General features: G+C 36.6%; 4 protein-coding genes across 7 annotated transcripts; 2 read left to right on the top strand and 2 right to left on the bottom strand.

Annotated features, from left to right (window-relative positions):
* Positions 1-1281: 1281 nt before the first annotated feature.
* LOC110766929 (Phox (PX) domain-containing protein) lies at positions 1282-7511 on the top strand. Of its 3 annotated transcripts, XM_021970350.2 has the most exons (6): positions 1282-3359; positions 3889-4872; positions 5482-5707; positions 5854-5996; positions 6309-6337; positions 6442-7511. In XM_021970350.2, exons 1-6 carry the CDS (start codon positions 1632-1634, stop codon positions 6605-6607), a joined length of 3276 nt encoding a protein of 1091 aa, XP_021826042.2. In that variant the 5' UTR covers positions 1282-1631; the 3' UTR covers positions 6608-7511. The 3 variants fall into 3 exon arrangements, with proteins under 3 accessions (XP_021826042.2, XP_021826043.2, XP_021826041.2); XM_021970351.2 differs by lacking the exon at positions 6442-7511 and having other exon boundaries at positions 6252-6336; XM_021970349.2 differs by lacking the exon at positions 6309-6337 and having other exon boundaries at positions 1283-3359.
* Positions 7117-15444, bottom strand: LOC110766847 (UDP-N-acetylglucosamine-N-acetylmuramyl-pyrophosphoryl-undecaprenol N-acetylglucosamine protein). Of its 2 annotated transcripts, none has more exons than XM_021970246.2 (9): positions 15278-15444; positions 9006-9360; positions 8802-8835; positions 8449-8679; positions 8269-8358; positions 8026-8091; positions 7831-7922; positions 7695-7742; positions 7117-7564 (listed from the first exon to the last, which is right to left on the bottom strand). In XM_021970246.2, exons 1-9 carry the CDS (start codon positions 15294-15296, stop codon positions 7420-7422), a joined length of 1080 nt encoding a protein of 359 aa, XP_021825938.2. In that variant the 5' UTR covers positions 15297-15444; the 3' UTR covers positions 7117-7419. The 2 variants fall into 2 exon arrangements, with proteins under 2 accessions (XP_021825938.2, XP_021825939.2); XM_021970247.2 differs by lacking the exon at positions 15278-15444 and adding an exon at positions 10043-10255.
* On the top strand, positions 10729-11992 carry LOC148294582 (uncharacterized). Its single transcript, XM_088253067.1, has 3 exons — positions 10729-10967; positions 11315-11836; positions 11922-11992. The coding sequence occupies exons 1-3, from the start codon at positions 10958-10960 to the stop codon at positions 11942-11944; spliced, it is 555 nt and encodes a 184-aa protein (XP_088109193.1). The 5' UTR covers positions 10729-10957; the 3' UTR covers positions 11945-11992.
* A 1090-nt stretch (positions 15445-16534) lies between the features above and the next one.
* On the bottom strand, positions 16535-19774 carry LOC110766965 (uncharacterized). Its single transcript, XM_021970391.2, has 6 exons — positions 19248-19774; positions 19023-19136; positions 18798-18878; positions 18337-18509; positions 18111-18207; positions 16535-16977 (listed from the first exon to the last, which is right to left on the bottom strand). Exons 1-6 carry the CDS (start codon positions 19560-19562, stop codon positions 16867-16869), a joined length of 891 nt encoding a protein of 296 aa, XP_021826083.2. The 5' UTR covers positions 19563-19774; the 3' UTR covers positions 16535-16866.
* Positions 19775-19950: the final 176 nt, after the last annotated feature.

The raw sequence follows: 19950 nt of genomic DNA on the forward strand, positions 1-19950 counted from the left end.
TACTTATTAAAATTATATTTGTTTCAGAATTCCATATATCCTTTTTGGTCATTTTATATTAGGGTAAATCAGTAATTCAATATATACTTTTGTAGTAGGGTGTACTCAGTTAATTTTAGGGTTCGTTTAGCAGCACTCTATCATTATCAGATATGGTCGAATTTTCTCTCGTCCTGCCTTCCTTAGATGATCAACAAGATTTGAACTCGAACTTGAGACCAAAGCCTGCATCCCAAGCATCGGTTGAGGCCTTGGAGAAGTTGGTGTTTGATGTTGGGGTGCATGGATCGAGTGAGAGAGAGAGCTTTTGTGTGGTCTGCTTGGAAAATATGTTGAGTGGGGATCGAGTCACTCGCATGCCATGCTCTCATATATTTCATGGAGACTGCATTGTGGAGTGGTTAAAACAAGGTCATATTTGCCCTTTATGCAGGTTCGAGTTGCCACAAAATTAATTAATGATAGAACACAATTGTTTTGATCCATTGTTCCTAACTGTAAGACTCTTCAGAATCTTTACATTGTAAGACATTTATGATGTTTGTATTATATGCTTCTATGTTTGATTGATTTTTGTCGATAAGAATTGTCTTTTCAATTCGAACTTTGCTCCATTAAAGGCAAAATGTCCTTATTACATGTAAGTTTTTCATCTTAAAAAGCTTTTCGCAAACACGGTGTTAGTTAAAAAAGATTAAACAAATAACTATGCATAATTTTCAAATTGAATTTATGGATTATTTGTGCTTGTTACGTACTTGGACAACACAAACTCAAATTGAATGAAAATTTGGGTTGTATTCGGATTGATGATCTAGATTTTTCTTTCGTTTTCCAAACAAAGAAGTAAAGAAAGATTTATATGACTGTCGAGCGGGGTCAGTAGTTGTGACCCTCCTCCTTCCCCTACTTGGTACCCAATATCAAAACCGAATGAAAATTTGGGTTGTATTCGAATTGATGATCTAGATTATTCTTTCGTTTTCCAAACAAAAAAGAAAAGAAACATTTATATGGCTGTTGAACTAAGACTGGTAGGTGAAATTGAGAAAGGTTGATCTCGACAGGAAAGGGAAAAATCAGGAAGGTTTATAGAAAACAAATAAGCAGGAATTATAATACAATACAAAATATGAGTCAATATAAAAAAAATACCACATGAAAGTCCCCGAGATTATTTCTTCAACAATATAATGTTTTTATTTTCTTAATTACCAAAGCTTAATTTTTTTCTTATTAAAAAAGAAAAATAAATTACCTATGCATTAAGAACAAAAATAAAAATTCGACATTGTCGCAAGTTACCAGTTTTACACAGCTCCACCTGAAACTAAAAAAACAACAATTTTTTTTTCATCATCTTCTTCATCTTCATCTTCAATTCAAAAACTTCGTTTGTCTCTCTCTGCCGACCTCCCGCCTCTTATTCAATCCTCGCTGCTACTAAATCTCAAACGCTGAACTCACTTCACAATCCGGGCTGCCATCAACTGCGGTCATTTCCATCGGAACTCCGTCGTCCAATCGAATCAAAGCCGTCGATTCCTCCCAGGTCTACTTCTGACTCTTCCGACTCTTCTCTCTCAATTTCATCTGTAAAGAACTCGAATTTATGATTCATTGACTCTCCAATGATCAATGGAGAGACGACTGCCGAGGCCGCCTCTCCCGATCCGTCCCATTCTTTGGATCGGAAATCGGACGGTGACGGTGGCGATGCCTCACCCCGATCGCCTCCGTCGCGGTACTCGTCTTTCGGCGACTCCGAGTACGAGCGCTATTGTAGCGCCAACTCGGTTATGGGCACGCCGAGCATGTGCAGCACAATCACGGTATTCAATGATTTTCCGGAGCCCGACTTCGGGTCGCTAAAAAGTCCGGGTTTTGTGGACGAGAGTGGTGGTTTGGATAATTTTAGTTTGGGAGGGAGGATTGAGAGAAATCGAGAGGATCGGAGAGTTTCAGGTAGTGGTAGGATTGAGTTTTGTAAGGAGGATGATAGTATTGAATGTCGGCGGAATACGAACTATGGGTCTAGTGGGTTGGAATTGTATGGCAATGAGGATGCTCATGGAGTTGATGGTTTAGATGAATTGATGTCTTGGAAGCTTGAGAGTGGATCGTCGGGTTTAAGGGGGGTTTCACAATTGAAGTATGGTTCGGATAATAGTGACGAAGACAGTGAAAAGGGCATGGAAGTGCAGAGAGGAGTTGTGGGAAAAGGGAAAGATAGTGCTGAACTTGAACGTGTGGTGACCCGAGAGACTAATGATTCGAATTGGGTTGGAACTAGTTCCCAATTTGTACCCAAGGTTGAAGAGTTTGATGGGGTAAAAATGGAGTTCCGTACTTCGGAATTTGATGGAAGAGAGATTGATAGGGAAGAAGGAACCTCATCTAGAAATGAGTACTCAGAGGATGAGGGGTCCATGTATGGTTCAGATGATGAGAAGAGTGGCTTTAGTCAACAGAGGAATGTGCACTATCATCAGCAAGCAAAACCAGAGAATGAAAATCCATTTCTTATCAACTCATCTGTAGCCTTTGGTTCGGATGATTGGGATGATTTTGTGCAAGAAAGCGACGGAAGTAATATAGCTTCTTTAGCTAGGAATGTGTTCCAGCACCAGACAGAAAAGAAGGTTGAAACTGAAAGGAAAGTTTCAAATTCCACTTCCCTCGCTTCAGTTGAGCATCAAAGTACATGTCAGACTGAGCAGGGAAAATATGTGACAAACGTGCCCACAGAAAGCCAACTAGTTCAAGCTGATAAGAAATTGGCAGAAAATGTTAATAGTTCCATGGTCCCTGCTAGTTCTCCAAATATTATTGAAACAGAAAGAGTAGAAGATGTGAGGGAAATTCCTGTGGTCAGTTATCAAGTCCAAGCTATTGATGATCCGATTGAATTTACCGAAAGTTCTTTTACAACCCCAACTGGTTTTCAAAATGTTCAAGAACCGGAGCAAGAAGGTTCAAGAGACATTCCTTTGACCAAGAATCAAAATCCAGGTCCTGACGAAGCAGCAAAAGAAAGTCCTGATGAAAATGGTTTAAACATTATGGATGACGGCATTTCTAATGCACTTACACGTGTGAATGCTGGGGATGTCATTGGGATTGATGATGGTCAAGATTTAGAAAACAAAAATTTGGGGAATCTAAAAGTTAAACCGAATCCCCTTTCTGATATATCAACTAATCAGCTTAGCATCTATGCAACCAGACCTCCTGGAAATATGAAGGGGGAATTCCTTGCGGACGATAAGCCAAGCATGCCGACATCAATTTTTGAAAATAAAATGAGGGAAAGTTCTGTTTCAGAAGATCTCTTTGAAAACTATCCTATGCCCATTAAGGTCAGTCATGCTTATTAAGTTTGTAGACTTGGTTATGTCTCATGGAGTTGTCCACAATGTGTTTTGGTAAATTAGCACATTGACAACTGGTTGAATTGCATTTTGTGTGTGTGGGTGTTGGGGGGTGGGGGTGGGGAGTTGGTTTAGACTGGCAGACTCGTGTTACTTGTAGGATAATATAACTCATAGCTTTGAGAAGGCTCCATTATTGTGGTAGGCATCAAAGTGATGATCTTTCAGATTTTATTATCATTATTTTATATCAAGTATTCCTGTCTATATTGATCTTTGTAAATTCAAGTATTTACTAGGTTTTACGTTGTGTTCTTGTTTAGTTATGTATATGGCTTACCAAGACTTGTCATGGGCATGGTTTGTTTACTAGTTATTGCACCAATTTTGCAAGAGAATATCTGGTTTATGATATTGGTGGTTATGTGCTATGGCAGTCTGATCTGATCTTATCCATATAAGAATATTTGTGTGTGAAGTTGTCTTGAGCTCATTTCCTCTTTTACTAATGCTGCAGACAGATACTTTTGAGCTAAATGAATTGTACGATGAGGTCGTTAATGAGATGGAAGAAATTCTGCTCGACTCTGCTGAGTCCCCAGGGGCAAGGTTCGCTCATGGTAACAGGCTTTTACAGTCACAGCAATCTCTACCGTTAAGAGATGGTGGATCGACTGCTTCTACTTCTGGCACAGATGATGCTTACTTGTTCAATCAGAATTCATTGAGAATTGATGGGGTCGAAGTGGTGGGTGCAAGGCAGAAGAAGGGAGATGTCTCATTCAGTGAAAGACTGGTGGGAGTGAAGGAATATACTGTGTATATAATAAAAGTGTGGAGTGGCAAGGATCAATGGGAGGTTGAACGTCGATATCGTGATTTCTATACACTCTATCGTCGATTGAAAACATTGTTTGCTGACCATGGCTGGAATCTACCTTCTCCCTGGTCTTCTGTAGAAAAGGAATCCAGAAAGATTTTTGGAAATGCATCTCCTGATGTTGTTGCGGAGAGAAGTGTTCTCATTCAAGAGTGTCTGCAATCCATTCTCCATTACAGGTTCTCTTCCAGTCCACCGAGTGCATTAATATGGTTTTTGTCTCCTCAAGATTCATTTCCTAGCTCCATGGCATCAAATATGTCCGACTCTAATACTAAAAGGGCATACACCGAAAACTTTTCCACTTTAGGAAAGACCATATCACTTATTGTTGAAATTCGACAATACAAATCTTTGAAGCAGATGCTAGAAGCACAACATTATACTTGTGCTGGATGTCACAAGCATTTTGATGATGGAAAGACTTTGATACGGGATTTTGCACAGACATTTGGATGGGGCAAGCCTCGACTTTGTGAATATACTGGTCAATTATTTTGCTCGTCGTGCCATACAAATGAAATTGCAATCATACCAGCAAGGGTGTTGCATAACTGGGACTTTACTCAGTATCCAGTTTCGCAGTTGGCTAAATCTTATCTGGATTCTATACATGACCAGGTAATATGAAGACTGTCGCCTTCTTTATGATTAAATTTTGTATCTGTTATGTCAATGAATTGTGACTATATTGTAAGCAACATACTGATAGATTTTGTAAGAACGCTCTTTGTAGCACTTTTGCTTTCGTATTTATGCTTCCACATAATGTGATAATGGGAACAATTGTTTTTTTCCCTTTAAACTTGCCACGGTACAAGGAAAAAAGAATGAATTATAAGGGGTTTCTAGTACCAGGTACCCTATGCAATGGTTGTTTGATACATGGACCAAATATCTGTTGTAATTGATGACAAGTCCATATATAATGCCATTTCCTGGTCATATCTGTTGGGATTCCATTTGATTCCAGGGGATTATGGAAATGGTTATGTTAAGGGAGACTACAAATACAATGTTAATCTTTGCACCAATCCTGTATCATAATGTAACTTATTGTACTCAACCAATTTATACATCTATTTGTGCATTGAGATTGACACCCGCAAATTTCCTCCTTTCCAGCATCATTTTGAACATTTTAAATCCAAGTTATTTTTTCATGTATTTAACATTTCAAGTGATCTTCTGAGCCAATACCTCATGTCCATGATCAACTTCGTTTTGCAGCCCATGCTTTGTGTCAGTGCTGTTAATCCATTCCTTTTCTCAAAGGTCCCAGCCTTGCTTCATGTTATGGGTGTCAGGAAGAAAATTGGCACCATGCTTCCTTATGTTCGTTGTCCATTCCGTAGGTCAATCAACAAAGGACTTGGGTCTCGGAGATATCTTCTAGAAAGCAATGATTTTTTTGCACTGAGAGACCTCATTGATCTTTCAAAAGGAGCCTTTGCAGGTTAGCTTCTAATCACAAGCTTTATCTTCATGCATGTATGCCATACTGGACCTTTTGTTATTATGAAAATAAAATAGATTACTTGATATGTGTGTGTGTGTGTGTGTGTATCTTTTCTGAAGGCTGACGTACTATTTTTGTGGCAGCGCTCCCTGTGATAGTTGAAACTGTCTCAGGGAAAATTCTGGGCCATATAACTGAGCAGTGTCTCATATGCTGTGATGTGGGAGTCCCCTGTGGTGCACGACAAGCATGCAATGACCCTTCATCTCTCATTTTCCCTTTTCAGGTGAGCATCTGTAATTCTATTGTACAATTGTGATTCCTGTTCACATGGCTAATAAGATTTTTTTCTTCTCGCTTTTATTATTGATCTTATGTGTTCCCAAAATATTTATTGCATCAATTGGAGAACCAGATTTTGGCCATCAAATTTGCCAACACCACACTACTCGGCTTTATATCTTTCCATTTTTACCATCAATTGAATCAAGCACTTAGTTTCCGTAACCCTACCCTAACATGATTTCCTATGAGCTTACAGGTTTCCTTTTGAAATGAATAGCATATGTCTCACAATGTTTTATATTTTTGTAACCAGAGGAAATATCTCCTCATTCTGCAAATCATGTGAGCGTTTTGTATCCTTTACTAGGAAACCTTGAATTCCTTATTTTGCATTGATAAATTAATAAGTATAGTTGCTGCAATCTGACTGTAAAAGTTATTGGCAGGAGGATGAGATTGAAAGGTGTCCATCTTGTGAATCAGTATTCCACAAGCATTGCTTCAGAAAGCTCATGGACTGCATGTGCGGGGCACACCTTAGGTTGGACGAGCCGGCACAACTCATTAAGAGGGCAACCTCTGGGGTTGGTGCTGAGATCAGTGGGCTTCTAGACTTGTTTGGAGGAGGGTCGAGTTCTGGATTACTCTCTGGCTTATTTTCAAAGGTGAAGCCAGAGAAGCCAAGGGAGCATAAAGACGGTGACAATGTGATTTTAATGGGTTCTTTGCCCAGCACTTCCTTATAATTCTTCTGTATCTGCATTGTATTATATGTGCATTTTGGCTTGATTTGGAATGTAGAAACTTCATTCATTGCACCTTTTGATGTTAAATAATCAAAACTGGACATCCCAACTCTGTTGTAGCTAAATTCTTAAGGTTGGGCAAGAATATATTCTTTTTGGCTGGCCCCTTTTTGTAATGTAGATGCTAGTCAATATAAGTGCTGTCTCTTTCATTTACTTGCTATCTGACTTCTAGATTATGAATGTACATCTCAACTTTTTGATTGTTTGTGAGTTAAAAGTTTGAAATCCCTTGGAATGAGAATGCCAATAAAAGATTGTTGGTGGTATCAACTTAGTGGGAAATTAATAAAAAGTAGATATAAAGAGTCTATATTGAATAATAGAATAATTTTAGATTAGGAATGAGAATATCTATAATGAACTTTTTTCTGATGTCTGTGTATATGCAGTTGCAAGTTGCAACTTTAAAAGTATGCCACTGGTTAGGGAAACGCTTGAGCATCCAAAATTTAATTTCCAAACTACATTTTCCTTTAAATCTGTTGGAGGCATGGATCCCCATAACTCTAAAATGTGATCTCTGTCATTCTGCATGCTCTCCTTCTACAAAGAATTATAGCAGTAACTTTTTTCTTTCTTTCTGGATCCTGTACTCTATACGGTGTTCGGCTTCAGCTATGTAGTCTCGCATCGCTGCCCAAGTAATCTCCCACATTGATAAGATTCAGGGAACCGTGTTGAATACAGTTGATGTTTCATCTTCATTATCAGAGCAAAAATGCTGTAGCATGGGATATGCAGCAGACCCACCGACAAGTACCTTCAAATAGGGTTTGCAGTAAGAAGCAGCATATGTTAAGCAACCAACTGTCTAATTAAATACATAAACTACCATATTTAGTTACAAGGTATTGGAAATTAGAAAATAATCAAGAGCTTAGGATACATACCATAGTGGAGCATATGGAGATGACAAGTCAAGAAATGGATAGGGCCACCTGTTTTCGAAACACAGAAATCATCACTACAAGTATATAGCCATTATGGTTTTTGTAATATGGGAAATCAAAGAAATGATGATTTTACCAAAGTTTGAAACAAGCATGAACGAGCCACTGGAAAACTACGTAGGTGACTGTCCACAGGAAGAAATATCCAATTCGGAACCAGGGAAACGGCTGAAAATCGAAAAATTTATCAATGTTAATCGTATATGTATTCATGAGAAGAATTGGAAACCCAAAAGTGATTTGAATTTTGAACTTGCAAACTGCAACTTACCAAGCTGTTCAAAGCGGTTTCGCCAAGCAAGAAAACAGCATTGATTGTGTGCATGTTTATAATCAGCTGTCATGAAAAGGATGAAACCTGTTATTTTCTATCATAATCATAGATTACATAAACTAATCCTGAGGTTATGGAATGATTCGAAATCCAAAATAGACAGAGAAGATGAACAAAGTATTATGTGGCTAGACATGTTCTTAAAAGTCACTCAAGGTCAAGGCTGTATATGATACTCACAAAATTCAAGTTGTAATCTTTGATGGTAAGAAATGGAACGATTATGAACCAAAAGACGCAGTCTGTGAGGACGACAGCACCCGCATTCATCTGTTTACAAGCAAAAGCATGTTCAATAAGCTAATTAAGCATTAATATGACCAACTTATAAGTTGAAGTTGAAGTTATAAAACATTATACCTGGAAAATTATTTGGAAGACATAACCCCAAAAGCCAGCAGGTTGGCGAGCTTGAGGTTGTTCTACATGGGAGCCTGAGGCTTTGTCTGTGGCAGAGGTACCGGAAGTAACTCCAAGCGGAGGAGACACAAAAGTGCCTTGCTCTGTATCCACCTCAAAACTCTCAACCTTATCGCCGGCAGTTTTCTTATGGTATTGGTAACATCCCCGCATGGAGAGCAATGATCCAAGCTAGACATGGAGCAATTGACAAAGAAATAAACAAGAAGGAAAAAGAAAATCCAAGCAGAGAAAGAAGAAGAATGATGTAGTCAATAGAGAAGGTTAAGCTCTTTGAAGCTGTAACAACTTACCCCAAAATAAATAGTAATCAATGTAAATGTCCACCTGTCCAAAACCAAAAACATCACCAATTAGAAGCTAAGTACAAGATTTGGTGATGTATATTCATATAAATTGTAATTAAAAACAAGTTTCACCATTATCAAGCATTGTAATTAACTTCATTTGCATTACCATGCAAAATCAGAGATTGGTTTCAAGAAATGACAGCTTACTGTGTGTAGAAGAGAAAAATGCCACCTCCATCCACAAAAGCTGTGATGATGAGCAGAACCAAAAGCACAAAGAAAGCAAAAATTCTAAAAGCCAGAAGCCAGGCTGGGTGAATGCCTTTGAGGCATGGTCTCCAAGTTTCATCCTCATACAAAGTTCCTGCAGATATTTCTTGCTGGGTTTCTCTGCTACCGCGCTTTGAACTGCCTGGCCCTTCAAATTTGCATACGAGAATAACTGAAAGAGTCATTGAAATCAGAACCCATATGGTACAAAGCAAGACCCTCCAGTTGAACCAGTAACTCGAGGTTGTTGTATCTGCAGTCATGATTGGCTGCCAAGAACCCTTTGGAACTCCTGTTAAAAAATTCATGATGTTACTTTTACTCCCCTGTTTGTTTTCACTCACAATGAATTGGGATGCCTGGAAATTTGTTCTCAAATCTTCAAACAATAAAAAAACAAATGGGAAATTTGAGGGAAAAAGGCAACTAGAATCCCAATGAAATAATTTTTAGTGTGGTAAGTGATTAATGCTAAGAACCCAAAAGGCAGAATATGTTTTCAAAATCAGAGCTTGAAAAAAAAACTCGACTTTGACGCGCTTATTACAGAAAAAAAAAATCTCAGAATAAAGTAGAGGAATAAATATGATGAAAAAGTAAAGCTGAAATGCTCAAAGCAACAACCAAATGACAAACAAATTTATGAAAACCCAGATCCAGAAAGGCATAACAGAGAACCAAGATAAGATAGTACTGATGCAAAGAAACCACATTTAAGGGAAATGGGAAGTTCTAGACTTATAGTTATGCAGAAGAACTGGTTTTGGGTTCAAATGGAAACTAAAAAAAAACAAAACAAAACCCATGTCCTATATGAACACATTAATGCTTGAGACTAAGCAGAGATTCCAAACTTTAGGTGGTTTTTGCACAGAAAGCTACAAAACCGACATTTCTATTACAATTATTATTATAAAACAAAACGAGATAAAAGAAGTAGCTGAATTCTAAGCAAAGGAAAGGTTGATACTTACAAGAGAAAGCAAAGAAAACGTGGTGGTGTGTTAGAGGAAGAGATGCGTTGCTTCTTTGCTATGCAGAGAAAACTAGATGACAGAGACTCTCAGAGACAGGGAGACAGAGAAAGAGAGAGAGACGGAGAGAGAGAGAGGAGAAAAGGACGGTATGCTTTGAGCATAAGGCATAAGCTTCACTTTCCCTTTCTTATATATTATTAATATCCCAACAAAATCTTGTAAACAGAGACCAAAGTCCTTTGTAGTTCCATGCAAATATAAAATTACAGGGAAATGTGTGCTTTCACCACCTTTCTTGTACAACCAGACTTTTATTATGTCTTTTTTAAGTTACCAATATTAAAAACAGACCAACCACAGAACAATTGTCTTTGCATTTTTATTATTATATTGGAATTAATGCTTGAAGATGCCTTTTGAGTCATTTAACCTCCCTAAAAAAGGCAAAAAAGCAACTGGGGTGTGGGTGGAAATCTATTAAGTTACCAATGACCTGCAACAAGACCTAAGTTTGACCAATGATTTTGGACCCAGGAAGTCATGATGATTTCAATCAAAACAGATATCATGAAACTATTGGGAGTTGGGAGAAGTGGGACCCATTTATTCGAGAAATTATACAGTAATACGGTACTACCACATGGCAGTGCCAGGTGGTAGTACGGACCAACAGAATAATGACATCTGGCATAGCAGTTATTAGAGAGAGACAGCTTTTCATCCAGTACGAATGTTAACGCCGTTTACTCTCTTCCTCTTTTTCTTTATTTTTTTGTTTCTTTCAAAGCAAAAGTAACCCTAGAACGTGAATTGTCATTGGAGTCTGCACCAACATTCAGAAATTACTTTTGCAGTCGAAGGAAAAGACCACCAGCCGCCCCAAAAACCAAAGGACTATAGCCTCAGACAAAAATGGATAATGGTAAGTCAATCAAACAATCCTATGCTTTATACAGAATTTTTTTTTTCTACTTTCTGCATGCTGTTTCCGATTATTGCAGAATCCATTTTTTTTTGTTGATTTCTGTAGGTTGTTCTTTTTAGTATTCTGATAAAGTGGAACTAGATTCACACATTTAGTTAGTTGCACATATATAGTGTAATTACTTTTTGCATGTCTATTTCCTTAACTTGGCTGCTTGCATAAATTAATTAATTTTTTTTCGAGTAGCACATAGATGTATTTGTTAATAAGTATTTTATCAACAATTATACTCTTAGTTTTTGTTTGTTTTGTTTTTAAAATAATGTTGTGGCGTGTGCAAGTAGTTATTGATATTGAAAGTGAAGAAGAAAATCCAATGATCGTCAATCGTATGGAAAGTTTTCAAGAAGATTTGCTTGGAAAAGTTGTGTCCACTGAAGAGGAAGCTTATAATCTCTACAATAGTTATGCTACGAGAACTGGATTTAGTGTTCGGAGGAGACAAAAGAGATATAATACAAAAATAGTTTTCACTGCTAAGATAAAATCTTCACAAAGAAGTGAGAGCACAAACAATGTTTTCCATCAGATGTCTACTAAGACAATGAGTCTTACTCAATTTGTGCATCACTATGATAAACAAGCAGAAAAAATGCGTTCAAGTGAATTAGAAGAATCTTTTCGTTGCAATCAAGGACTCCCTTCTAGAATTGCCAAAAGCAGTGGCCTTCTGAATCATGCTGCTACTGTCTACACAAGAAAAATATTCAAATTATTTGAAAAGGAGTTTGTAGATAGTCTGGGAGTGATGATGCATGAAGTTGGAAGTGATGGTGCAATACACTCATTTGAACTTAATGACGAAGGTCATAAAAGATTCAGTCATGATTATATTTCTATAGCTTATGCCTACTTAGGAGTATTTGGTTAATGAAGCTATATGTAATGCAGGATTCACATTCTTATGGTTATGAGCAGCAACATACTCCACATAAGTAATGCTTCCTTATATTTTATAACGTATTGCGTAAGAACAAATAGTTATAATTATTGTTTACTCAACATAAGTAATGCCTCCTTATATTTGAAGTTATCTAATTCTTTAACTCAACTTTATGTATAATTTTGGGTGCAGGTGCAAGAACTGTTTATGCTTGGAAATCTGGACTCATTTTGATTTAAACTCCAATGTACTTTATTATCATTATTTGTTATTGGTATTTTTTCTATGTATAACTTGCAAAGAACTATTATAATCATATTTTTGTTCTACAATCACTGGAAGCAGAATTCTTTTTTCTTATTTTTACTAGTCTTTACAAAATTTCTCATTTAGATTTTAGTATAGTATGCCAAAAGCGTTCCAAAAAAAATACCCATCAAGCTTGTATGCCAAAAGAAGGTGGTAATAATATGCTGGGCCACTTTCACCAACGAGATGAAATGGTACAACACTGGAAAAAGAAAATAGAAGGGCAATCAATTACAAATTTAGTGAAGTGTTTACACAAACCTAATAACTTTTTGAAATGAATGAAATTTTCATTAACATAATTTCGTCAGTTCAAGGTACAAACAGGTTACAGATGACAACAAGTCTCAATTAAATTCTCTTCTCTCTGCCGTGCTCTCTCTGTGTCTCTTTGGTGCGACACAAGCACACACACATGCACACAGTGCACATCGAAATGGAGAAGAATTATTGCTGCCAATCAACACCAGCTACACCTTTTCACTCCACTAACGAGGGATTTCCAACAGTTTGCATCCCTAAAAAAATTAGAGAAACAAGCTCAATTAAGCAGTAATATGCTCAAATTGTCTGTAAGGTACAACAAAATAGCAAAACAACAGAGAAAGGGTTGCTATGGCTGCCTAAATTGTTTGTGTTTGAATAAACAGAACAATTACTCAAATCATATGAAAGAAACAAAAAATCTGTTAGGACATATACAATTAGCCAAATCGTTCCATTAACAACATACCCAAACCAAATTAACTTACTCATCACGCTGGAAACTGAGAAATAAAATCAACATGTATCAATTGCAATAAGGAAATGCAAGAAAAATAAAACCCCAATAGTGCCAAATCATTTTTCAATCTGCAGGTTATGCTATGAAAAACAAATCTAAATCAAACTCCTTCCATCTCACAAATCAAGACATTCCAAATAAAAATTGAAACAAAACCAAAACCCCAAAAGAGAAGCAAACCAAGCCAAACATACAAAACAAAAAATTGCAGTAAGATTCAAATTCGAAATTTTTTTGAAGAAACTTAAACCAAAAAGACTACCAGAAATAAATGAATACAGAGAGTCTAGTTGGAAAACTGGTGAGAAAATCTCACAAAATGGAAGGTAGCCTTACTTTTCAAACTTGGAGAAGAGGAGTTGTAGCCTGGGATGAGATCTCACATAAGTCTTCATCCAAAACAAAATCGAGGAATTAACAAGGAAAAAAAAGAGGAAATAGAGTGCAAAAATTGGACAAAAAGAAGAAAAGATCTGCAAAAATAGGGAAACAAAATCAATAGAGACCGTAAGAAAAAGAGGAGATCCATAGTTTTCTGGCTGAAAAAAAGGTGTTCTTTTTCTCTGAAAAGTGGCGCAGACTCCGATTACACCAGGGTTTATCTGTTCTTTGCTTTGAAAGAAACAAAAAAATAAAGAAAAAGAGGAAGAGAGTAAACGGCGTTAACATTCGTACTGGATGAAAAGCTGTCTCTCTCTAATAACTGCTATGCCAGATGTCATTATTCTGTTGGTCCGTACTACCACCTGGCACTACCACGTGGTAGTACCGTATCACTGTATAATTTCTCCATTTATTCAGGGAGCTAACTTTGCATGGCTGATTGGAAACATCATGGGGTCTCTAAATATGCAAAGGGCAATGATCATGTTAGCTTTCAGTTAAGGCATGAGATTGTTGCTGCTCATAGAACTTGCCTGTTAGACCAGGAATTCACTATGATTTTATTAGTTATTTTTCATGTCCTTCTGGCCTGGGAAATTAATGAAATTTAATTAATAAATAAATAATGGAAAAAAAAAAAAAAACATTTTGTAAGCCACTGGCTGATGGGTTCCTCTGTTTTACAAAAGTAGAACCAAAATTCACCGCCCCTAGTGGCTTTATAGCTTTCATCATCAATAAAGAGAAAAAGAAAAAGACACCCAAGAAAGAAAAGAGTGAGAAAATTAAATAAATAAAAAAATATAAAAAGGGGGAAAAAAATTAACAGTGCAGATTAAAAATAATATTCCATTCAAAACGAGCAAAAGCTGCGGGCCATTTATTTTTACTGTTTTGCTTTTGAAGATAACGTGTTGCACAATCAGATATAGAAGATGACATGTTCATACAACAGGTGTCAAAATAGCTTGTTTTGTCAAAGGCGGTGACAAGTGTGGTCGCCAAGCAAGCACAAATCTAGGGAGACGTTACAAATTACTTGGAGAATGGGCAACAAAATTAGTGACACTCATCTTTCTATATATAATGAAAAGATTAGTGACTTTTATGAGCCCACAAAAGGGGTTAGATTAGAGGATAGGATGTGGATATGTTGGTGTATTGTTGAACCTTTTCAAGAAGACATCTAATATTAGTTTTAGTAATTAGTGTTATAATTAAGTGCTTAAAAAAAATTAAAAAAATTGTAGACCCGACACCTCACGACCACCACGGGGGGAATTGGCTATGAGAAATTGTGAACAACACTAATTAGTTTTTGAAAGATCACTAATTGGGTTTTGGAGCTAGAAATTGAAGAACAAAATTTATAATTAGGCAAAGGGAAGTTTAATTAGGGGCAAACAAAACCATTCTCCATACGTCATGGATAGTTTAATATAGAAGGAAGATTCCTCCTCCCCCTTGAGTTAGTTGCAGTACCAAAAGCATGAATATATTAGCAAAAAATTAGGAATGGAGGTTAGTTGGTAGACAATAGGCTTTTTGCAATTCATAGCACATATATAATATACTCTTATAATAAACTTAAAAAATATATAATAAAAATCTATAAAAAAATTCTTCAACCAACTTGGTTTTTTTTTTCTTTTCCTTATAGTGAATATTAATTCCAACCACAGAATAAAAATTATGGTAAATAACATAAATTAGAGACGCCAGTGGGGTATAGCTTAGTTGGTTCAAAACCCCCAAGCACCCATGAACGTTTGTGTATAAACAAAACAAAACACAAATTAAAGACATAATTCCTACATATAAATGTATGTATATATATGTATTTGTGTATTTTGAGAGAGAGAGAGAGAGAGAGAGAGAGAAACACACCTATAATGAAAGTTTTCATATCGAGTGGGCAGAGACAATGAAGGAGAGCCCAAAATTGAGTTTGCAGCAGCTGATGAGTTATTTGCTTAAAATGAATGACTAAAATGACAGAGAGCCTCCCATTTCTTGAAGGCTCATATATGAAGTGGAGAGAAATAATTATATATATACGGAAGCTAGAGAGAGAGAGAGAGGTATATGTATATGTTTCCCTAGTCTACCAAAATGGTTAGGCTTGGGCTGTTAGCGACATGCAATATATATGATCATGAAATAAGTGTGGAAGTTAATAACAACTGCGTCCGCACGATAATAACGTCCGGATGTCCGCATAAGAGAATTTCTGTATATATATATATAAGTTTTCTTTTATAAAAACTAAATTGGGACTTCCAGGCACTTGACTAGGTGTCACTTCTGGGTTAACTACACGTACCCGAGGGGCCGAGACCAATACGAAATATGACATTTTAATGACTCTCTGAATTGATATTGCACAAAGAAAAAAAAAAAAAATCAGATTTTCTTTTCGTTGTTATCTTTTCCGATTCGTCATTCTACATTTCATCGAACATATACTCGGTACCTTTGAAAGATAACAGAATATATACGGCCAAAAGTAGGGCATATCAGTCAAGATTCTATCTAATCATTTAAATGCAGTGTTGGAAGCAATTTGAAAAACTTTCAATTGAAATATAACATTTTTCATTATTAGTTAATCTCTCATTGTTCAGTCAATCGTTAAGCATCGTTCCTTTGGATATATATGACATCTAATCTGCAATTGAAAAGACTATCATAATTGCATAAAGCCACATCAAGACACTTTGCATGGCTGATTGGAAACATTATGGGGTCTCTCTATTATGTAAAGAGCAATGATCATCTTAGCTTTTAGTTAAAGCATGAGATTGTTGCTGCTCATAGATAAAGACCCACCTTGAATTGTCACATTTTTCATTCACCATCATCTTATTAGTTTGTGGCTCGTTTGATAACCATTTCATTTTTAATTTTCATTTTCATTCTTATTTTTTGTGCTAGGATATAGAGGAAAATGAGAGGGAGAATGGCAATGAGGATACAAATCAAACACACAAATTGACGGATTAGAGTTAACTAGCCTTAACATGTACACAAGGGGGGCCGATACCAATACGAAATACGAATAATCTGTCATCGTACATTTCATTGAACATACTCGGTAAATTCAAATATTTATTGAGAGGTTGTTAACTTATCATAGAGTTCACATCAGGCAAACGTGCAATGGAAGCATTAAGAATGACCGTCATACAGGACTTGAATAGCTAGAGAGTCAGCAAGCTTGGATTTCAAAACACTTGATCCATGCAACCTCTTGGCTATTGAGAATTTTGCACCACCATATTCTCTTACAAAACTGTCACAAAAACCTATACTTTCATCTTTACAAATTAATCATTCTCGTAAACTTGCCACATAAAAATGTACTCATTTGTATACCTATATTCTCCCAAGAACAGAAATGAAAACTGCTGAATATAACATACAATAATTATGAAATTCCAATGCCTCTCGAAATCGACTTCACAACTCATCAAAATTCAAAAGGTGTCAATGTCATCTCCCAATACTGAGAGGGAAAATGGGGCAATAGCCACGTTAAATGATTGTGAACTTACCCTATTGATGTGTTTCATCTCAAAGTCACCTTCCTGCATTGTACGCAAACAATAAGTATATCAATTTTTTAAGGTTGCAGTTGGATTTACCGATTTAAAATGAAGGATATTGATGTGCGGCTATGAAATTCAAGTTTGTTTACATCAAAAGTTCAAAGCATAAAAATGGAGAAGAAAACTCTATTTCTAAATTATTCATAGAGTAGATTTGAAATAACACCTTTTGCATGAGTATTTGAAAATATTCATATTCAAACAATCAAATTTACATTATTTACTGCTGAATCGTAAGCATACAAATTAACACTTCTAGAGTCTTGTTAAACAATTCATACTAAGAAATCAAATCCAAATATCTTTTTCTAAATCCACAAATCCGAGCACAACACAAGAGTATTTTAGTTCAAAGAATGATAAATTCAAATTATTTGGAAACTATCAATGATGATCAAATGAAATTTGAAACGTTATTTTAAAACAATGGAAAGACGAGAACATAGGTTTTAACCCAAGGATATTTTCCTCCTAGCTACATTCATTGCTCATTAGATCTTAAGGCGATGTATTAATCTCCATTACCACTAAATTTAGGCAAAGAACTTTCAGTATAACAGAAGAACAGGGGGCAGCCTCACAAAACGCCATCATTGGAGTCAACTTTATATGTGCAACATGCCAAGTTACTCTTGATGGGGTTTACACCTACAGATGACTCAATTTGCAGAGACTGCAACAAATCCATACTCCACGGCACATATGCCCTTAAGTAGGGAATATCAGTCAAGCCTACATTTGGAATGTGATGAAGCAATACAAACAGAACTAGGTAGCATCTCAAGATTCTATCTAATCATTTATATACATTGTTGGAAGCAATTTGATAAACTCTCAGTTGAAATTTAACATATTTCATTAGTTAACTTCTCATTGTTCAGGCTATAGAGCTTTATTTGAAATATTTATCCAATGTTAAGCATCATTCCTTAGGATATGACATATAATCTGCAAATGAAAAGACTATCATAATTGCACAAGCCACATTCAAGAAAGTTTGGGCTTCTTCTCCTTTCCTGTTCTGATTGTATCAATTTACAAGACCAATAAAATATACTTTTTAAATAAGTTTTCATGGAGGAACAAAAGAAAAAAGAAGGGTCCCATCTTACCATTCTTCCGGTGGGAGTGCTTAATGGGCAGGCAGATGAGTATTCAAAACTAGCTTGAGGAAGAATAACAGGCTGTTCACCGATAACACCAATCCCCCTACGATGAGCGAAAAAAGCACACACAAAATATTTGGTAAAAAAGAAGAAGAAAATAAGAGAGTAGCAATTCAAAAATAAGATTATCCCGAAGAGATAACAGATAGCATGGAAAAGAAAACTAACTCACCATAAATTCTCGGATTTTCCGTTGGCATCAGTGATAATCCAATGTCTTCTAAGAAGTTGAACAGGGCGATCTGAGTTATTGCTAATTCGTATTCTATATGCAAAGAAGAGTTGCCCCTTTGAAGGCTGACTTCGTCCCTCTATATACACACTTCTAACTTGAACCCGAATTCCCTGAAGAAACAAAGAATTTACTTCAAATTCAGCAACCTTTCTATTGAACTTCTTTTCTTTTGGTCAAATTACTCTGGAAGTGTTTTATTTCCCACTTGAATTCTCATGGGCAGTCATGATATTAAAAATTGCACCAAAGTATAACATAACTGGACCAATATCTAAGATAAAACCGAAGCAGCATGAACCTAACACAAATAAAATTTAAATACGTAATGAAGTTAGCCAATAAAATACCAAACAACTACTATTTCGATTGGTATTTAGAAAAGTATAATAATTTCATACCAAGGTGGTTGCATCACTTGAACATTTCAAGAAAGAGTAGGGGGCAATTTCCTTTAGCTCATCTCGATACTTAGCTGCATCCTGAGCACATCAGAATAAAAAAATCCTTCAAATGAATTTGGTATCGTATTTTTTTAGCTCAATGCCAAGCAATAAACACCCACCAAATGAAATCAATATCCTTTCTTTGAAACAAAAGAATAAAAAGAAACTGGAGTTAATTACCTCAAACCTCTCTTCAGCGATTGCCTCCTTTATCTTCCTTCGGAGCCACAAAATCGGCTCTTCTTCTTCTAACAACTTCAACGAGTCACGTATCCTCGCAGCCTCTTCATAATCCTGTAATTCAATACAGAGCTCAAAACCGTAAATCCTCTGTTTGGCTTCCAAGAAAAAACAAAGAGAAAACAGAAGTAAATTCCAAAATGCTTGCTTTGCCAAAATAGTCACCTCGGTATTTGCAGCAACCTCCATTTGCTGCTTCAACAAAGCCCAGCTTTGACTCCGAGAAAGAAACGAACTCGATTTCTGACCCGCACCCGAACTCGGGCTCGAACTCCAACTCGGACTTCCGCTCCAGCTATTCCCATTCCTCTCCGGAGCACACGCCACGACCCGACCCGATTTCCCGAAATCTCTAAACCCCGAACCGACTCTCAAGTTCCAGAGCTCCGAATTCGCAGCACCGAAGCTCCCTCGGCCCGGCAAGCACGTCCTCGTCCCCGAGCAGTAATCAGTGCAGACTTTGAGGCTCAGGGAATGCATTATCTTCTTATTTCTCCAATTCTCCCAGAATTTTATCTTATTTTCCCTTACTTTCCTTCTGGCCTGGAAAATTCAAAAGATTTTCTCGGGAAATTTTTTATAATGAGCGATTTGGATTGGAGGGTTCCAATTTGGAGCGAAACATGAGGAAATTGGAGCGGTGGTTTGTGTCCGGAAAGTACATTCACTGCTCGCACGTGGTTTGCGGGATATGCTTAAAATCCTAATTCCTATATTAGCTAATTCATTTTATCCATAATTCTATTTTTGGACCGTAAACTACTAAACTAGCCCTACTAAAAAATGCTCATGGCTAACAGCTTGGACAGCGTGTAGGGGCAATTTGGGTAATGTGAACACAGTGGATATTTTTGGTTTTGGCACTTGT

The sequence above is a fragment of the Prunus avium genome, chromosome 5 (genome assembly GCF_965620075.1).
Source record: "Prunus avium chromosome 5, drPruAviu1.hap1.1, whole genome shotgun sequence".
Classification (NCBI taxonomy): Eukaryota; Viridiplantae; Streptophyta; class Magnoliopsida; order Rosales; family Rosaceae; genus Prunus; species Prunus avium.

Coding starts and splice junctions, on each gene's coding strand:
- LOC110766965 (XM_021970391.2), bottom strand. CDS start 19,562: ATGCATTCCCTGAGCCTCAAAGTCTGCACTGATTACTGCTCGGGGACG. Junction 18,510..18,797: donor CAAGTGATGCAACCACCTTG/GTATGAAATTAT, acceptor TTGTTTCTTCAG/GGAATTCGGGTTCAAGTTAG. Junction 16,978..18,110: donor GCACTCCCACCGGAAGAATG/GTAAGATGGGAC, acceptor CGTACAATGCAG/GAAGGTGACTTTGAGATGAA.
- LOC148294582 (XM_088253067.1), top strand. Junction 11,837..11,921: donor ATTTGAACTTAATGACGAAG/GTCATAAAAGAT, acceptor TATGTAATGCAG/GATTCACATTCTTATGGTTA.
- LOC110766847 (XM_021970246.2), bottom strand. Junction 8,092..8,268: donor AAGATTACAACTTGAATTTT/GTGAGTATCATA, acceptor TTTTCATGACAG/CTGATTATAAACATGCACAC. Junction 7,743..7,830: donor CATGCTTGTTTCAAACTTTG/GTAAAATCATCA, acceptor TTTCGAAAACAG/GTGGCCCTATCCATTTCTTG.
- LOC110766929 (XM_021970349.2), top strand. CDS start 1,632: ATGATCAATGGAGAGACGACTGCCGAGGCCGCCTCTCCCGATCCGTCC. Junction 4,873..5,481: donor TGGATTCTATACATGACCAG/GTAATATGAAGA, acceptor TTCGTTTTGCAG/CCCATGCTTTGTGTCAGTGC. Junction 5,997..6,441: donor CTCTCATTTTCCCTTTTCAG/GTGAGCATCTGT, acceptor AGTTATTGGCAG/GAGGATGAGATTGAAAGGTG.